Below are 20,847 nucleotides of genomic sequence, written 5' to 3'. Positions count from 1 at the left end.
CACCCTGGCAGGGAGAGAGCAAGAGCAGCCACCCCACCCTCACTCTCCTCCAGCCTTCCAGTCTCCTGCTGGGCCTTCCATTGACTGAACTCAGCTAGGAGCCAGAGGACAGAGAGCCCGGCAGTCCTGGTGCGTCAGCCTCCCAAAGCAGAAAGCAAGGGAGGACGGGGCCAACAGGAACTCTTGGTGGGGGAAATGGAAAAGTACAGCCCATCCTCATTATTAGACCACTTGCCAAAATTTCTTTGTAACCCCAAAGTCAGTATTCACTGAGGCCATTTTGTGGTCTTTGGGGGACATGTACAGAGTGTCAAAAAATTTGAGCCCACACTTTCCCAGCTGAGGTTGAACAAGGTAATACTCTGCCTTCTTGTTTCCACTCTGATGCTGTAAACAGGTGTCCTTTTCATGGTCTATTTAATGCCATGTTTTTCATGTTTTTGTGCTTTTTTTGGTGATTTTGCTGTTTAAAACAGCCCCCAAGTGTCGTGCTGAAGTGCTGTCTAGTGTTCCTGAGTGCAAGAATGTGGTGATGTGCCTCATGGAGAAAATACGTGTGTCAGATAAGCTTCCTTCAGGCGTGAGTTCTAGTGCTTTGGGGTGTGAGTTCGATGTTAATAAATCAACAATATATACTAAATTAGGTGCCTTTAAACAGAAGCATACGTAAAACAAGGTTATGTACTGATCAGTTGTTGAAAATTTTGCAACCAGAGGCTGTCAGGAATGTAACCCTGTATTTCCCCAGGAGCGGTGGTTGAGTGTTCACTAATTCAGTGTTTGAGGTGACTTTATAGAACGTAACTACCTTGAATAATGAGAATCCACTGTATCTAGCAAACTCAACTATTGTCTCACAGAGCAACAACTATCACCATTGGGTGTGGAAAACATTGTGATGTTAACCAGGCACTTCTCTGGCTTACATTAGCCAAATTGTTTCTTTTCAGAAACAACTGCCAGTAACAAACATAGAATGTTTACATCCATAGAACATCCCAAGAGGTAGAGATATTAACAGGATTCCTCTGTTTACAACTCATCCAAACTTGGCGATTGCCTGTAACACTGTGGAGCCATCTAACCATCCACTTCCCCTTGACTGAGTGCTCTTAGAACAGTAAGAGTCATATAGCATATCCTCACTATTATAGTGCTTCTCCAAAACAGTAGCAGTGGTGAGTAGTGAACTTGGCCGGTGGAACTTGTCTAACTGTTCTACCCTTGCCTCATACCGGGACGTTGTGCCCTGCTCCATTTTACAGATGTTCACAGAGCTTCCTTGTGCTGATGAAACAAGGGTGAGCAAAATGTGGTCTCTGCCCTAGTACATTATACATACTGCCTTTGATGCTTTCTTCCCATTGAGGAGAAATCCTAAACCCCAGTTCCTTAGAATCTGAACTGGAAGTTGTCTGACTTCTTTGTGACCTGCAAATTTCTATGTTAACGTATGTTGACTCATTCCATAAACTAGCTGTGTGCCATATGTTAGCTTGGGGATATTTTCACCTAGTACAGTAGTCCTCAAACTTGAGTCTACTTGGAAAGTGCTTAGATTCCTGTTACAAATAGAGATTCCTGTTCTTCCCTCACGTCCCAGATTTGGTTGGGTGAGTGTGGTGCCTGGGAATCTATATTTTAACAAGCATCCCAGGTGATTATTCTGATCCAAGGGGTCCTCAACTGTATCTTGAGAAACAATAAGACAGTGGAAATGTAAATTATGCCGTGAGGTACACCATTGCCCAAGCCAGATCACACGTTTACAGTTATTCCCAAATGGTACATAATAGAGACAACATCTAGCTTTGTAGGAAAGGTTAAATTGAATTAATCAATCCTAAAATGCAGCAAATGGCATTTAAAGGAAAAATAATCCGCTGGGCAAACAGGCTCATACAGGTATTTTCATGCACATACATACACACATATGCACACATACACAGCATTAGTGTGCTGTTTCCACAGACAGGTGCTCAGTGCCCTCAATTGCGTCACTGTGGCACACTTAAAAATGGCACTGGCTAATTACGTTTTAAACAGCTTCCTCAATGACTTAGGACTTAGTGCACTAGATCTTTTTAAGACTAGTCTAGTATTATAAAATGTGTACTTTGCAGATGCATAAAGTTCATTGAGGGCTTTTTCCTAACCAGTAATTACCTACAGTTCTTTTTGTGTATCGACAATTTAGAAAAAATATCTTAGCATATAAATTTTAAGCAAGGTGGTAAAACGATCAGGCTTTTGGCATGATCGCCTTTCAAGGTCATCACTATGTGACCATTGTCTGGATTAGTCCTGGTTTCCAGGTGATTGCTGAGAATTCGAAGCAAATTATACATGGAATTTCTGCTGAGAATATTATTCATATATGCCCCAATGTTTAGTTACTATGATGTCTTAGTTTTTATGACTGTAATTTTATGGTGACATACGGTCTCTCAAACTTAACTATCTATGTTTACTGGTTATTTCTATTTAAAGAATTGTTACTTGATGCACCAGCTATAAATGTCTAGGTATAGAGTTGACATTAGCTGCAATAGTTTACCTTACCAAATTAAGCTTTGGTGTTCAGTAACCCATACTTAACTTTTATGAGAGAAGGACTTACCTTTTTTTATTAGAGCCATTTTTAGTTTGTCATTGGGTAGAATCTACATGCACTCTGCTTTTTATAGTATATAAAACCATTTCTTTACAGTAATAAGTGATATTCAGACTGATAAACTACAGATCCTGAATGCCTCCTGAATCAGAAGAAAAGATAAAATAATGTCCAGTAGCATATAATAGTTGATGCTGTGTGTTATTTCCTTGATTACCATCAAATTGTGATACTTATTTCATAATTATTTACTAAACTCTATTCACTTTATCAAACATCCCCATTTTCCAACCATCCTGGGGAGTTTCCCTGGTTGAAGTCTATTTTTTTGTACCAAGTATGACAGATTTTTCCATAATGAACTCAGTTGTCTATAGTATTGATATGTTACTTGAGTTCAGGTTTCGTTGTTATTAAACTTTCCATGTGTTTCTAGTTTGACTAAACTAGATTAAAAATGGTATTCAAATCTTAGTCTCTCAGTTAGGAGCATTTGGCCCAGGTGATTACCCATAGCTTCTATTTGATATATATTTATTAAGTGACTAAATCTAGGGCCATTTAAATTATACCTGAAAGGCTGCTATGCACAGATACCTTATGTGGATAGACAGAACATCATTTTAAAATCAAGTAACATCTTCCTTACATAATACTTCATTGTTGTGTACTTGATTTACGTCTAGATGCATTTTCATATCTCATAAAATTATCTACATTTAATTATTAGTTTATTTTTGACATAGAAAACTTTGTGTGCCAATTCAGTCTATGTTTAATCCTTCACACCTCTCCAGTCTCCTCTCTTGCCACTCTCTAATTCAGATTTTATACTCCACCCCCTCAAAGTAAATTCCTCACACACCATGCTGCCATCACTCCCATGTCTTTGTCCATGCTGTGCCCTCTCCTCCTTCCTATTCCCACTCCCACCTTTCACCTTCCCCTGACTAAGTCCTGATCATTTTTAAGGCTCGGTCAGTCAGCACTTTCTGCAACCTTCCATGCAGGTTGGAGGTTTCCTTTCCTTCATCACTGGATGGAGGCCGCTCCTCTCTGCGTCCCTGATTCCCTGCGCATGTATCAGTGCACTTACGACCATCTTTTGTAATCTCTCCCCACACTAGACTGAGCTGTATGAGAGCTGGAAGGGCTTTATTCACTTGATCCTTGGCCTCCCTGGTACTTGCCCAGAGGCACACCGACTGCTGTTAAATAAGCTACAACTCCTGCTGCTCTCAATTCGGAGTGTCTACCCTTGTGATGTGGAGTTTGGACACATATTTGAAACCACTGTTTTCTTCTGTCCTCAGCATCTTAACACATACATCACATCTTTTTCAGCTGGCAGTCATGAGTCTCTAGTTCATCCATTCTAGCTGCTCTGAAGGATAACAGTGTGTGTCTTTGAGGACCCCTTCCTCAAAGCAAATTTCACTTACGTCGTATGGCCTAATAAACTATCTAAAACCGACCCTCCGTGTTTGGTAAAAATCTATCAAGCCATTTTTATAAATTACCGAAACTTCTTTATATAGATTTTTTTTTATAAACCCAGTGTTAAGCACAGTGCCTTGCACATTGCAGATGCTTGGTAGAATGTTTGAACAAATGAATAAAAGAATCAGCTAATGATGTGGTAGTGACTGTGTATAGTTAAACTTTTATAACTCTTTGAGATGAATTTTCCGTTTCCTATGAGCTTGCATTGAATTGACTCCAGATTATTATTGTGCTGTAACTGCTGTGGCATGGAATTAAAAATCTTTGGATCTCTTCGATCTTATTCACAATAGACAGAGTGTCATCATTGTGTATTTCCATCTACAATATGGGCCATTCCATGCTAGTGGAACCAGTCATAGTTTTTTATAAAAAATTTACGTTTCTCTTAGAATGAATCCCAGTAGTGAGAAAAGAAGGGGCCAGATGAGTAGTCTATAAGTTAAACCTAAGAAGAATTTTTTTTTTTTTGAGGAAGATTAGCCCTGAGCTAACTGCTGCCAATCCTCCTCTTTTTGCTGAGGAAGACTGGCCCTGAGCTAACATCCATTCCCATCTTCCTCCACTTTATATATGGGATGCCTACCACAGCATGGCTTGCCAAGCGGTGCCACGTCTGCACCCGGGATCCGAACTGGCGAACCCCGGGCTGCCGAAGTGGAACTTATGCACTTAACCGCTGCGCCACTGGACCGGCCCCTGAGAACAATATTTGAATGGGCAAAGTTTCATGCCTTTTGACTGTTTCATTATCAGAGGAATGCCTTGGTTGTACAATATTCTCATCCCTAGTGGGAAATTGGGTCTTCTCAGAATTTTTCTATCTCCGTTATAGTCCCATAGCCCCACTGAGAATGAAGATATTCAATAAATACCCAGTGGCAGTGTCTTTGACCTAAGATACGCAAGAAATGCAAGGCTTTGATACAAGGACTCTTAATCAACTCATTTCCCTACAGCTAAGGGCAGCTATTAGCATTATTGTTATTACTAAGAAAAATGCAGACTGATTCATTCATCCAAGAAATTCTTGACTACCAAATATGTATGTGGCACTGTGGGATGTTACACAGCCCAGTAGAAGTAAGATATCATTTTTTAAAAATTAATACAAAATAGGAAGTGATGATTCAAATAAGAGAGGTTTGTTTAACTGGCCTGTAAATTACCATACAGTGTTTACAGTTTTCAGAGCATTCTGATGGGTAAAATTTTATTTGATATTCACAACCACCAAATTAGGCTAGACTTTACTACATTCCTCAGTTTTACAAATACAGGAAAGTAAGTATATTGACACTGACATTGTACAAGTTCTATTTGTATGCTTTTCATTTATCTAGCTTTTTATAATCAGAGGAGTGTGAGAAGAATCATAAAAGTTTGCTCTGCTTAGCCTGGATAGAATCCCCATTGGATTTGAGACAAAACTGAGAGAGGCGTACATCTTCGTAATATAAATGCACAAGGAAAAGAGATGGTGTTAGAACCTTGTCTGATTTCTTCTTTGTCTCTAGCTGTTAGGGTAGTTACTACATATATCTGGCTTTAATGTTTGCCCTTAATGAGACCTGCATAAAAGTATGAGACAACTGGTATGTACCTCTTGATAAGCACCGGTAGAGTTCAGTCCCACAGATGACAGTTTTATGATTTGTGTGTTGTAAATATGACATAGGAGTTAAATATTTTGTTTTAAAGATGGTTTTTTTAAGTCGGTTAGGTAGTATTTTCTGGTAAATTGATTCACAGCTGTTTTAAAACTGTTTTGTTTCCTTCAGATCTATAAACTGTAGGCATTAGCCTATAATGAAACATTAGGCCAGTAATGAAAAACACTGGTCATACCTTTCATTTACATTTTTGAAGAGGATACAAACATGTCGAAAGGCAACTATAAAAGCCTTTAAAAAATATTAGCAAATTGGGGGCCAGCCCTGTGGTCGAGTGGTTAAGTTCGTGTGCTCCGCTTTGGCAGCCCAGGGTTTCACTGGTTTGGATCCTGGACACGGACATGGCACTGCTCGTCAGGCCATGCTGAGGTGGCATCCCACATGCCACAACTAGAAAGACTCACAACTAAAGTATACAACTATGAACTGGGGGGATTTGGGGAGAAAAAGCAGAAAAGAAAAAGAAAGATTGGCAACAGTTGTTAGCTCAGGTGCCAATGTTTTAAAAAAAATTAGCAAATTGAATCTAGCAATATATAAAAAAAGGAAATAGAGCATGACCACGTACATGGGAATGTACTGTTGGTTCAACTTTGGAAAACCAATCAATATAACTCGCCATATTAACAGAATAAATAAGAAAATCCATATGACCATCTCCATAGATGCAGAAAAACCATTTGAAAAAATTCAAATCCATGTATAATAAAAAAGTAGAAGTAGAAAGGAATTTCCTCAACCTGAAAAAGATTATCTACAAAAAACCTACTGCTAACATCATACTTAATAGAGAAAGACTGAATGCGTTCCCCCTAAATTAGGAATAAGACAAGAATATCTGCTTTCACCACTCCTATTCAACATTGTTCTGGAGGTTCTAGCTAGTGCAGTAAGGCAAGAAAAAGAAATAAAACTGTCTATATTCACATAAGATACAGTTTTCTTTGATGACAGAGAAAATCCCAAAGAAGTTACAAAAGAAGCTACTAAAACTAATAAATGAGTTTAGCAAGATCACACGATACAAGATCAATATACAAAAATCAAACAACCTTCTTCATATTTAGAGGTTTCTATACCATGGTTTCACTATATTGTTAATGATTATTTTGTATAATTTCTACAAACAAATATGCTGGATGACTTTCAATCTTATTCAAACAAAGTGCTTTCCTTGAAAAAGATAAACTATCAAAATAAAAAAAATGCTATTTATAATAGCATCGAAAAAAACATGAAAACTTAGGTATAGATATGTATGCTAAAAACTATAAAACACTGATGAAAGAAATCAATGAAGACCTAAGTAACTGGAGAAGACTCAATATTGTTAAGATGTCAATTCTGCCTAAATTAATTTAGACATTCAAAGCAGTCCCAATCAAACTGCCACCTTGAGATTTATTAGAAATTGACAAACTGACTCTAAAGTTTATGTGGAAAAGCAAAGGAACTGGACTAGCCAAAACAATTTTGAAAAAGTTGGAAGAGTCATGCTATCTGATTTCAAGATTACTATAAAGCACTGGTTCTCAACTGGGGAAAATGTTGCCCCCTCCAGGAGACATCGTCTGGAGACAGTTTTTATTATCACAGTTATTGGGAGAGGCATAGTTGCTACTTTGATGCTGGCATCAAGTAGGTTGCTGCTCACCATTGTTTAATGCTCAGGAAAGCCCCTAGAACAAAGAGTTATCTGGTCCAAAATAGCACTGGTGTCACTGTGGAGAAACCCTCTATAAAACTACATTAGTAATCAAGACAGTGTAGTTTTGGCACAACAATAGACACATATATCAGTAGAACAAAATAGAGAAGCTGAAAATAGACCCACACACATATGGTCAATTGATTTTTGACGAAAGTTCAAAGGCAGCTCAATGAGGAAGTCTTTCATCAAATGGTGTTAAAACAATTGGACATACGTATGGAATACTTTGGCCCACACTTTACACTATATTAAAAAATAACTCAATGGATTATGGACTTAAATGTAAAATGTAAAACTATAAAACTTCTAAAATAAAACGTAGAAAATCTTGTGAACTTGGTTAAATAAAGATTTCTTAGGTATATAAAGCACAGTCCAAAAAATAAAAAATTGATAAATTGAACTTGATCAAAATTAAAAACTTCTGCTCTTCAAAAGATGCTCTTAAGAAAATCCAGGGGCCAGCCCAGTGCCATGGTGGTTAAGTTTGTGCGCTCTGCTTCAGCGGGCCAGGGTTCATGGTTTTGGATCCTGGGAGCAGACCTATACGCCACTCATCAAGCCATGCTGTGGTGGTGTCCCACAAACAAAATAGAGGATTGCCATAGATATTAGCTCAGGGACAATCTTCCTCAAGCAAAAAGTGGAAGATTGGCAATGGATATTAGTTCAGGACCAATCTTCCTCACCAAAAATAAATAAATAAGGGTTTGTATTGATAGGTACTGTATTATTAAAAGAAATAGGGTTTGCATTGATCGGTACACTATTAAAAAAAAATCCAGAGAAAAGCTATAGATTGGGAGAAAATTACAAATCACATCTCTGATAAAGGACTTTTATGCAATATATATAAAGAACTCTAAAAATCTAATAAGAAGAAAATAACCGAGTAGAAAAATGAGCAAAAGATTTGAATAGACACTTCATTAAAGCCATACAGATGACAAGCAGATGAAAATTTAATCCACATCATTAATGAATCATCCTAAATGGGCTTAAACAATAAAGGTTGAGTAAATTGATGCCCATGGGGAAAGTCCATAGAGAGATTGACATCAATCACCCTGAATGTTTAACAAAGTTATCAAAGATAAAGTTGCAGGGCTGGCCCAGTGGTATACTGGTTAAGTTTGTATGCTCTGCTTCGGCAGCCCAGGGTTTGTGGGTTTGGATCCTGGGCATGGACCTACACATCGCATGGTCAAACCATGCTGTGGCAGCATCCCACATACAAAATAGAGGAAGATTGGCACAGCTATTAGCTTAGGGCCAATCTTCCTCACCCAAAACAAAGAAGATACAGTTGCTTTAGGAAGGAGGGGGAGCTCTCCACTCTGTTCCTAAGGCAGACCAGCCCCTTCCATGGTCATGAGATGGATGCCAGCCCCAGGCAAGCTGCGTGCTGCCTCTCTTATGTCCAATCTGGTGAGAGCACGTCTGTCCCAGCATTCTAAGCTGGGGTCCTAAAATTCACCCTGATTGGCCTGTTTAAGTCGCATATCCACCCATAATGAAGCATGACTGTGGCCAGGAAACAGATTTATGCTGATTAGTTTAAATCTGAGCCACATGCCCCAACTCAAGTCATGAATTGTGTTAAATTCCTCCAAAGTTCAAGGACCTTAATGGAGGGAGGGTGACTACTCAGACTTCAGTAGGTAGAAATTTTCCAAGGAAGGAGAAAGGATGTTGGTGAGGCAGGCACATTAGTAACTCTCCATGTCTCAGTATTGTCATTGTTCCTCAGAGGGAAAAAAATTTCTAAATTATAGAAAGAGAACTAAGAAGAAAAATGTAGAGCCTGTGTGAAGCTATGGATGTCAGTTTTTTCCATGCAATTAACTATTACACAGTGCCCTGATGTAACCCTTCATTTCTGCTTGTAAGCATGATTGAAAATGACTCCTAAAAAAGAACATAGCGATGAGTTGTTACAAGTGTGGGAGTTAGTGTTTAAAAATATTACATATTTGGAGATTTTCCTCCTAGCTGTCTTAACCAGTTCTGAATTCTTTAAGGAGTACAATGTCTTACTCCCTGTAACACTCTTTTCTGGCCGATGGTCTTCCTTGATCAGGAGGTGCTCATGGAGCTCCTAGAGCAGTGTGCAGATGGACTCTGGAAGGCTGAACGCTACGAGCTGATCGCTGACATCTATAAACTCATCATCCCCATTTACGAGAAGAGAAGAGATTTCGAGGTATCTGAGCGGGTTTGTTTTTTCCTGTTTGAGAGGACACTGGAGTGGCACATATCCCCAGACCTTCCTACATGCAAAGAGCAAGCAAGCCACCGTCAGAGATGAGCAAGTGGTCTTTGACTCTCCACATGGTTCCTCTAGTCACCACCCTCAGAGCCACCAGGCCTTACACACACAGACCCCACCTCTCCACAGACCCTGAATCTTGAACAGCAAGGGTTGGCAATTCTGTCACTTCACTTTTGAAAGGTTGCCAGGAACAGAGTTTTATAATCACCAGGTGCCTTTTTCCTCAGAACTTTTCCCTGTTCCACCTGCATGGAAAAATGGTAACCCTTCCCTCCTTCCTGGGAAGGAAGGTTGTCCATTTTATCTTAGCATAGCAAATGAAGTAGGAAAAGCAGGGGTGAAAAATGTTGGCATCGGACTGGACCATCTGCAACATTTCAAGCTAACTTGAAAACAGAATTTGCTTACTGCAGTATGGAAATCTGATGGGTCCTCAATACGCAAGATGGCCCTTTGGGTAGGAAACATTACAATTCAGAAGTGATCTCTACCAGTTGTACAGACAAAATACATTCTTGATCTTTTCTTTTTTTTAACTCAAGTCCAAGGAATTTTCACCTACATTATCTCATTTAATTGTTATTTTGAAATTGATTCTACTAGTTGCAAGTGGGAGGAAATGGGTTTTGTTCTGTTTTCAGAGGCTGGCTCATCTCTATGACACCCTACACCGGGCCTACAGCAAAGTGACCGAGGTCATGCACTCGGGCCGCAGGCTCTTGGGGACGTACTTCCGAGTGGCCTTCTTCGGACAGGTGAGTCTCCTCTCCGTCTGTAGGCTGTCCCAAGTCCTTTTTTTTTTTTTTAACTCTATAAAGTAGTATTTTGTAAATTTTCTGTTTCCTATAAGTGCTAATTTGATGAATTTGTCATATTTAGTATGATTCTTATCTTCCTCAGTAGTAAACTTTCTGCTTTTTTTCTTTCTTCCTGTCTTTTCTTTATTACTTTCTTAAGGCAGCGGTAAGTTCTCCCTCCATAAGACGTTCTTAGCGACATCTTTGGCACTTCAGTGTGGTTTGCAAGTTTCCTTTTCAAGTCTGTATGTGTATCTGTCCAGTCATTACAAACTCCAAAAAAATTAACATTTTATTCCATTTACAGAAATAAATCACCTGTTTCCTTATACAACTGCACTGCATGTTTTAAACCAAAATTAAGACTTTCTGGTTTCCTTTGTCCTTATGCATCTCTATCTTATGTAATATAATATCTCCCCAAGTTATATTTACCATTGTAATGTTCAGAAACCCTATACGAAAGGGTTCATTTAAATTTAACTGAAAGTTTAACCTCCAAGTCTCTAACATGATTAAATGGTATAAATTATAATCCATTTATTTAGGGTGTGTGGTTTTCTATGAGCATTATATAACCTTCAATTTATTCTGTTATTGTCTTTTATAACTTTATAGCAATACCAGTTTACAGACAGTGAAACAGATGTGGAGGTAATTACAGTAAATGCTTTAAATAGCAAATAATATAGTGAAATTACTGCATCAAAACTCCTAGTTTGATGTGGGTGTTTTTTGTTTCATATTAGCCTGCATTTTTTTATATACTGTGTTTTTTGCACCATTTTCTATCTTTTATTTTAGATGAGAAACATTTTTTTAAAAATTTATTTTAAATATTAACCTCAATCTGGACTTTTAAATTTTCAACCTTTTTCACTTCCCATGCACTTCAAAGCCTTGTTGTATTCAGATATGATTGGTGCTAAAACAGATGATGACTGGTAATAAGGAAAATGTTTTCTGATATGGTACTGCCACCTATTAATATTTTTCTCATCAGTAAAGCAAAATTTATTGCATGTAACCTTTGCCGAATCTACTCCAGACCTGAATGCTTCCATTTGTGCTGTGACATCCTGTGTTTATGGGAGTGGTCAGGAGAAGGGATGTGTGTGCACTCTGAGGCCTGCCTATAGCAGGCTGCAGAATCATTTCCTAGTGAGTTCTGCTTCTTGGGAATGTGAAACAGGCTTGAAACCCATCATTAGACTTCACTGAAAGAACACAGTCTTGAATCCCCAATCTTTCATTTCACTCAACACGTAATGACAGCATTCTTGAATGAGTTTGCAGTTTTGTGTTCTTCCTTTATCTTTGCACTCAGACTTCACATTATTATCATTTTCCTTCCTATTCGGAAAGCTTAAGTAGGATTTTATTTTAGATCATTCCCTTTTTTTTTTTTTAACCCTTATAACGAACAAATCCTTCCTGGGTGGTACGCCTTGGGCTTGTATTTGGGGGTATCTCTAACTGTGCCTTATGTCACAGGGATTCTTTGAAGATGAAGATGGAAAGGAGTATATTTACAAAGAGCCCAAACTCACGCCTCTGTCCGAAATCTCCCAGAGACTCCTTAAACTTTACTCAGATAAATTTGGTTCTGAAAATGTCAAGATGATACAAGACTCTGGCAAGGTAAGACCATGTTTGGAAATGTTTCAGAACAATATAATATTATTTTTATTGATTATACATGATGGATCATGTATGTTCATAAATGTGTGTAGATAAAAGACCCAAGAAAAAATTGGCCTTGAGCGGCAAGTGTGGGTTTTTTCTTCTTAATATGTTTCTGTGCTTTTCAGATGTCCATTAAGCAAATCTTTATTTCATAATTTTAAAAAGATTTTTTTTACAAAATAATTAATGTCTGAAAGGATGTACCATTTTTAGTACATATGTTTAGACACTCTGTAAGAGTAGGGTCCAACGTTCTGTTTCTCACTGCACTTTTCCCTGGTCTTGAGCACAGTGCCTGGCGCATTCCCTGATACTCTGACTGACTGATTGTTGGCTGTATGGACAGATGGACTGGCAAACGGACAGACCAAGGAATGAACTGACTAGCCAGCACACTTGTCAGAATGAGATCTACTTTCTATTTAGAGAGGCTGTCCTCTGCTCTATTGCTCTCATGAAGACCCTTTCTGAACCTACACGTTTTTCCTGGATATTTATGTGTCTCACTGTCTACAGGACATCTCCAGGAAATTGAGTGGCCCTTTGTTTCCTGAAACTCAGGCCAAGATAGAGCTCCTGTTCTATGCATTAAAAATGTTCCTCCTGTTCAGTTTCCAGCACTGATAAGCTTTACCTCTTTCTGTGTCCACCATTTTGGAGGATCCTTAGTTCATTTTCCATCCTGAGCCCTGCTTTGGAGTTCCCAGTGTCTGGAATCTGTTTCCTTGGGGCCCTTTGTTTTCTCTAGAGAAGAATCTTCCAATCTCCTGCTCAGGTGGTAGAGAGAGGACAGGGAAGGGGGTAATTCTGGATTCTGGATGCAGGAGACAAGTCTGCAGCCTTTCACCTATTCTCCTTGTGTTCTGCTCTGTACCTAACCCCTGCTTCCGCCGAGACTGGCAAACCCACTTAGACATTTTCCAGACCAGTTTCTCCAAGGAACAATCTCTGCTTTCTGTGGGGCAGGGACTAAGGAAGGGAACCTGGGGTTCCACCACTCCAATAAACTTTGGGCCCCTTGCCCTGGTTTCTGCCCTACACCTCTGCCAGTCACCTTAATCCTTGTGCTGGTCTTCTATGGATATCAGTCCATTCAGGCTGCTGTAACAAATACCAAAGACAGGTGGCTTATAAACAACAGAAACTTATTTCTCTCACTTCTGGAGGCTGGGAAGTCCAAGATCAAGGCATCGGCAGATTTGGTGTGTGGTGAGGGCTCGATTCCTTGTTTCTAGACGGCCATGTCTACACTCTCCTCACATGGTGGAAGGGGTAAGAGAGCTCTGTATGGTCCCTTTTATTAGGGCACTAACCCCGTCCATGAGGGCTCCACCCTCATGACCTGATCACCTCCCACTGCCTAATGCTATTACATTGGAGGTTAATATTTCAACATATGAATTTGTGGGGAACTCAGACATTCAGTGTACAGCAGCAGGCTTCTGAGGGGTGCACTGACTTGCTTGTTGTTACCCACTCCATGGGAACTTGGCTTAGAACTTCCTCCGTTCTGCCAAGTCAGGTAGTACACCTCCATACACCTGCTGTCTTCTGTCCTCTTTTCTTGGTTCTTGCAGGTCAGTTCTTTACTATTATTTTAAGAGTCGCACAAAGGAAAAGGGATAAGAATACTTTAGTCCATTTTTAACCAGAAACCTCAGCACAATCTGTTTAAGACCTACTTTTTTTCCAGACCAAATTACTAAGGTCCACCTTCCTTTTTCTCTAAAACCAAAACCTTTGTCTGGGTCAAGCTGTGGCTTTAACATTACAGCCTTTTCTCAAGGTTCTCATATGTTCTTCTTCCCCTTTTCATATGTGGCCCCCGATGCAGCAGCAGCAGCAGCTGAAAGACCTTCTAGACTCTCTTCTCTTCCTCCAAACCCCAGTCCTCCATTCGTTCTGCTGATACATACATAGAACTTTGAAAATGAAGACTGGGGAAAAAACCACTGAAAACTAGGCAAGAATGTTCATGTCCACTGCTTTTAAATTGTTTCTGCTAAAGAAAATTAATAGGTTGGATACAATTATAATGATTAGCCAGAGGGTTTTTCTAAATAGGAAAATAACTTATGACGTTATGTATTATCTTAACTTACAAAGTTTAAGGCACTTTCATTTTTCTTCATAACATCTCTGTTAAGAGATCAGTGGTGCGTCATTATTTGAGACCAGTAAAACCATTTTGGGTTCATTGGTTGGCCTGCCCTGAGTCCAGTGCAATCTGCAAATTCTCTGCACAGTCATTACTTTCGTGTCCCCTTCTATTGATCTGGAACTTTAGATAGAATTAGTATATATAAAATTGATTTGTCTCCCTAAAACTTTTGGTTTTGTATGGAAAATCCCTGTGTTTAGTTCTCTAACATGTAACAGAAGTTAGAGCTCTACTAATCCTAGTTTTTAAAGCGTTTATGTGCTGAGTTATTCAGGAACTAAGCTTATGGTTAATTATTCTGTACCTGTACTAAATTTATCTACATCTGTTTATATCTAATCTAATCTATCTACAGATTAATTATAATTTGGGGACCTAGATTTTAACCATTATTATTAAAATAAACATTTTTCTCTCTAAGCCAATTATATAAAAGTGCAGCTTAGGAAACAATCAGAGAAATCCAGACAAGGAGTCGTTCTACAAGAAAACTAGCATGATGTCTTCAAAAAATTCAGTGTCATGAAAAAAAATAGTGAGGAATTTTAGATTAAACAAGACTAAAGAGACATATCAGCTAATGTAAAATGTGATCACTGATTAGATTCTGTTTCAAACACAAATAGCTATAAGTAACATTCTGGGGACATTTGAGAAATTTTAATATAGACTGGGTATTGGGTGATATTAGGGAATTAGTGTTAATTTTGTTAGGTACAACAGTGTATTGTGGTTATGGAGGAGAATGTTCTCATTTTTAGCACACATGTTCCTGATGTTCACATGTTCCTCATGGTCAGCCACATGGCTGAAGTGTCATGATGTGTACCACTTACTTTGAAATGGTTCAGCTAAAAAAAATGTCTATACATGTATTTATAGAGACACATATGGGTATATGTGTGTGTATATTTGAAACAATCATAGCAACATATTGGCAATTTTTTCTAAGTTGTGGGTTTGTGAATATTTGTTTTACTATTTTTTTTCCAACTTTCCTGAGTTTTTCCAAAACTTTTACCAATAAAAAGGGGAAAAACACAGCATAGGTATGCTTTGAAATAGCACTAATCTTCCATTTTGTTCATTCATTTGAAGGTCAACCCTAAGGATCTGGATTCCAAGTATGCGTATATCCAGGTGACTCATGTGATCCCATTCTTTGATGAAAAAGAGTTGCAAGAAAGGAAAACAGAGTTTGAAAGATCTCATAACATTCGCCGCTTCATGTTTGAGATGCCCTTCACTCAGACTGGGAAAAGGCAGGGTGGGGTCGAGGAGCAGTGCAAACGGCGCACCATATTGACAGGTACGGTTTCTCGGTACCTGTCTTTGAGAATCCCATCCAGACACGTGCCTGGACACCACGATAAAGAGCTTTCCAAAGGGATCCAGAAGCTTAGTTAACTTTCCCCACTTATCCATTTCAGTTTAATGTTTATCTAATGCTTACTTTTGAATACTCATGACATTTTTCTTTTTATCTGTTTGCATTTTTTTCTTCCACCAGATCAGAAGTTCATTTCCAATGTAAGGTCCCTTACTGTTTTTATAATCTGATGAAAACAGTGGGCCCTTATCTCAGAATGCTTTTGCACATAATTTCAGGTGATTTACAGTCTCTTCTAAAACCCACGTGGACCCCTCTCTAGGCCCGTGGCCCCCAGGTCAAAAGCCCCTGCACCTGAGTCCTGTGCGTACTTCACGGGAAGAGACCCCTTACGTATCTGTCGCAGAGGTCCCAGCACAGACCTGCTCGGAGATTTTAGGCGGAGTGAATAAATGGGACATGAGGCTGGATCTCTCCCACCTCATTGCTGAGAATGGTTAGCCAGCCTCAGCCTGAATACCTCCAGTACCAGGAAGCTCAGTGCATTCAGAGGCCACCCAGACAGCTGTTGAAGTTTTAATTGATCCTTTGGCACTGTTTAGCCATCGATAACTCGTTCTCAGAAATGTATTTTGCATCATTTCCCAGTTCCCGACAAGTACAGTCGTCTTGGGAGTGATTTTTATCTTCTTTGGGGGAGCTTGACCCATCCACTCTTAGGGTCAGCAACATGGCTGGGGTAACCTAAAATAAAACACTTTCTTGACTTTAAAAAAACCGGTGGAGAGGCCTCTTCAGAATGCCAGGTGTGTCTGTATCCACTACTTAGGCAAGTTTTTCAAAGAGGGGCCATAGTTAAGTCAAGCCAGGAAAGCACCTCCTGCTGGACTAGAAGTCGATGTTGTCAAGTGTTCCATCTGGGCGCTAAGATGGAGCATCAGAGTAACAAATGAAAGGAACGCTGCTAAGATGCTGCATTTCAAGTGAGGCTCCGCTCTCACTGTTGAGTCGTGCGCTTTAAATGGATGAATCGTGTGGTATGTGATTGCTATCTCAGTAAAGCTGTTACCAAAGAAAGAATATGGCTCATTATAAAATAGCTCAGAACAGCATTTTGCAGAGGAATTCTTTACCCTTCCTATGAGGGAACTGAGATAAAAGTTAAAATGTTTTAAAAACCTGCATTCTTAAAGAAAGAGTCCCTGCTCCTGCTTTTAGAATAATAAGATAACATGTTAAGCACAAACAATACTGTCCCTCCCCCATATGTAAATGAATTGTTTTTCTAATGGACACAGTAACAAATTCTTCTTGTTAATAAGCAAGACAACTACATTTCTAAGTGGAGTCATTTTGGGAGAATTATCAGCTTACAATGTTTGTCTCTGTAGCTGCGATGACTTTGATTCCTTAAATCAGAGCTTATCAAAGGCTGTTCCTGGACCAGCAGCATCAGCATCACCTGAGAACCTGTTAGAAATGCAGATTCTCGGGCCGCACCCAGACCTGCTGAATCAGACACTCTGAGGGTGAGGCCAGGCTAGTTGTGTTTAACCAAGCCCTCCAGGTGTCTGATGCCGCTCAAGTTTAAGAACTGTTGCTTTAAATAAACCTAGTTCACTGATGAGTCAGGGCCGGGGGTTTTTATTACGATTGTTTTGCTCTGGTAGCACACTGATTCATACAGTTACCAGAGGGTGTTTTCCCTGGCAAGATTTCCTTCAAGGTTATAGTTTACCATTTTTTTCATAGAAATACTGTAGATTAGATAAAGGATGTAAGCAAAGCTCTGAACCTGGCAGAACAGAGAGGACAAAGAGTAACTCCCCTTCAGAGAGAGGCAAAGGAGACACGTGTGGTTGACTCAGGAAGTAACCACCTTGCACAGCTGTGGGCAGTGCAGAGTCTGGGCCTGGGTTCCTGCAGACCTGGGTCTCATCCTCACTGTGTGACTTTGGGCAGGTCACTTAACCTCTCTGTGCCTTAGTTTCCTCATCTGTAAAATGAGTTATACTATCCATCTTGTGGTAAAAGAATTTTGTGAATTTTACCCAGGAAGGGAAAGAAAGTACCTCATTTTGCTAGATCTCACCCACCATCAGGCTCCTTGCCTTTTCTGGTTGATGAAGAGCAAGAGGGGACTATAGTGCAACAAAACATGCAAAAATGGCTGCCATTACTGCCCTAAAAGATCTCAAAATATCAAACGGATGGTTACTGAGCAGCATAAAGATTTAGAAAAGAGTTAGAAAAATGCTACTAAAAACATGTAAACTTTGTGTCAACGTTTAGTTAAAGACACACAGACCAGGATTGTTCTGAAGACTTTGAGCTTGAGAGTTTTCCCTTATGTTCTTAATCTTTTAGGTTCTTCTTCCATTGCTTTGCTTCAGACCTGAGCTTTGGTCTTCCAAGTTGTAGGGACGCCCCAGCCCTCCCTGCCCTCTGAACCTGGCAAAGGCTCACTTTCCTGGATAGTTCGGTCAGTTAGCTGCAATTGTGATCATTTGAAAAACCTAATGATCACTCTCCAGGCCCCTTCGGTGTACACTCCTGAGCCTGCCTCCCAACATGATCCCCTCCTTTTCTTCCTTCATGGAACTCCTGCCGTGGAGCTTCTTCCCAATCACCATTCCAGAGTCTTCCAAATCACGCCCAGACTCGGACTCAGGTTGGAAATATTCTCCTGCCCTTCGCCTTATGTTCAGTCTAACCAGACCGTCCAGTCACCCACACTTCTCAGCTGTCTCTTCCTCACTCTCCTTCCTAAAGGGCTGCAGATCATGAATGTGGGCCATTTATTAGTAACGTGATGGCTCGCTCAGTCCGTCACCTAATTTTCCACCTTCCACACCAGTTTGCTCTTTCATTTAGTCTTTTGGGTGGTAATACATTCATTAATTCAGCAAAATATATTGAACACAGGTAGTGTTCCAACTTGGCATACTGACAAAACCAAGCTCTGGCTTGAGCAGCTTAGATCCTAGTGGGAGGAGACAGATGATAAACTGTAAACATAGTGGGTAAATACACCTGTGTTGGAAGGAATACATATTGTGGACAAGAGCAAAAGGAGATTGGAAATGAGAAGTTAAGAAAGGAGGGAAATGAGAGGTGCTGTTTAAATAGGGTGGCTGGGGTAGACCTCACTGAGGAGATGATGTTTGGGTCCAGACTTGAAGGAGATGAGGAAGAGGGTCTTGCAAATGTCTGGTGGGAGAAGGAGCTGTTGGCGCAAAGGCTGGCACTGGGGATGTCTGTGTCCATGCATTCAGGGGACCAGGGGATGACCAGTAGGCTGGTGTGACTGGAGCCCAGTGAGCCTGAGGGAGAGGAGAAGAGGTGGGTCCAGCAAGGAAGTCAGGAGGCCAGCTGGTGGGGGAGTCCCAGATCACATGGACCTGGTAGGCTCAGGGACAGATTCTGAGTTTTCTGTATCATTATACCTCTTCTTTGCCGCTTTAAGTCTCCAGTTACCATCACAAGAAGCAGTGACTCAGGACTTTTGCAGTGAATGAAATCAGTATAATCTATGGACACCTCACAAACATCGTTGGAGATGGTTTTTCTCCCTGAAATGATGGTGCTACTGCACCATGGCACACAAACACTGTGACTAATCGTATGTGTTTTGACATGACTGTTAGCCTCATGAAACATTTCCACAGGTACTTCCTTCTTAGAAATGGGAATGTTATAGCACTCCTCTATAAAGCACATCAGTCTATCACATCCTGGTACACCTCTGGTTGGAGGACCACTTCCCTGTCTCCTTGGCTGGTAAGCAGCAATGCCTAGCTCTTGTCACACTATCAAAGGAGCTTTCAATTCAAAGAGGATTTATCCATCCCAGTGCTGTCACTTAAAAACTGTGTGTCTGCAAGGAACGCAAAAGAAATAGGAGGCCCAGACCCTTGGCTTTAGATTGATAAAACACGTAGAGACTAGAACAGGCGTGTGAGTGTGTGATAAATGAGGTTGCATAGAGTTGAACACCTTCTCCTGCTTTGTCCAGACTTTGGGGGGCCCATCGGAACTCTGTGATCTATGGGGAGCTGGCCATGTTTTCTCATTTTTGCTAAGTCCTTTCTGAGTAAACCCTCCCCAGCCCCTTACTAAATAGTAACAAATCCAAACACAACACTCCCATCTTATTTTTGCTTGTTAAAAAATAGAATAAGCTTTTAAGTATCTATCTATATGTCTATTAGTAAAAATATGTTAAATGAGAATATTATAGATATTTATATAACATAAAGCATGGAAATATGAAACAGACTCAAATTAAAATTCATCTGTTCATTTTTAAACTTAACTCTTTGGTGTTGGTATGTTCAGGTATCAAATTATGATAGATGAAAATAACATTGATTTTTTGGATAAAAAACTATCTAAGGGGGCCAGCCCCATGGCCAAGTGGTTAAGTTCACGTGCTCCGCTTCAGTGGCCCGGGGTTTTGCCAATTTGCATCCTGGACATGGACATAGCACCGCTCATCAGGCCACGCTGCCGCAGCATCCCACATGCCACAACTAGAAGGACCCACAACTAAAATATACAACTATGTACTGGAGGGATTTGGAGAGAAGAAAAAAACGATTGGCCTCAGTTGTTAGCTCAGGTGCCAATCTTTAAAAAAAAAAAAACTAAGAAAAAGTAAATGTTTTTACTTACATTGTTTACTCATTTAAGTTTCAAAATATCTTCTTATTAGTATTACTCCAACAGTTTGTGAATATGTGGTTCATAAAATACTTTGCTTGGAAATATATTTTTACTTGTTATTTTTCATTGGTTTCTCTGATTTCTACAGACATAAGCATGTGATTCAGAGTTGTTCCTTGGAGAAAAATGAATTGTCTCAAGCATATTTTTATGAACTATTTTCTGACTTAATCTGTATGTGATATCTCAAAACTGTTTAGTCTTTTTTATATTTTCAAAGCCATCTTATACCTACTTTTAAGCTCATTCAGATCTCACAACTTCAAGGAAGGCAGGGCATTCATGGATGAGAATACTGAGCAGGGAGTGATAAAGTGATTTCTTCAAAGACACACTTCTCACATTAAAGCTTAACAAGGACCTAACTCTCCTGAC

The 20,847-nt window shown here is 39.8% G+C and overlaps 1 protein-coding gene across 42 annotated transcripts in view; it reads left to right on the top strand.

Annotated features, from left to right (window-relative positions):
* DOCK9 (dedicator of cytokinesis 9) overlaps positions 1-20,847 on the top strand; it is a 273,386-nt gene that overhangs the window by 245,558 nt on the left and 6,981 nt on the right. For 23 of the 42 annotated variants that reach the window (XM_070520061.1, XM_070520081.1, XM_070520067.1 and 20 more), the window contains 5 exons: positions 9,582-9,704; positions 10,415-10,528; positions 11,189-11,224; positions 12,065-12,211; positions 15,516-15,726. In XM_070520061.1, the coding sequence (XP_070376162.1) occupies positions 9,582-9,704; positions 10,415-10,528; positions 11,189-11,224; positions 12,065-12,211; positions 15,516-15,726 (631 nt within the window). The remainder of the gene's footprint in view (positions 1-9,581; positions 9,705-10,414; positions 10,529-11,188; positions 11,225-12,064; positions 12,212-15,515; positions 15,727-20,847) is intronic. The other 19 variants (XM_044779778.2, XM_044779774.2, XM_070520090.1 and 16 more) reach the window with 1 other exon arrangement.

Source organism: Equus asinus, chromosome 11 (genome assembly GCF_041296235.1).
Source record: "Equus asinus isolate D_3611 breed Donkey chromosome 11, EquAss-T2T_v2, whole genome shotgun sequence".
NCBI classification, from domain to species: domain Eukaryota; kingdom Metazoa; phylum Chordata; class Mammalia; order Perissodactyla; family Equidae; genus Equus; species Equus asinus.
The sequence above is the reverse complement of the archived record's forward strand: the minus strand, read 5'-3'. Positions and strand labels throughout refer to the sequence as shown.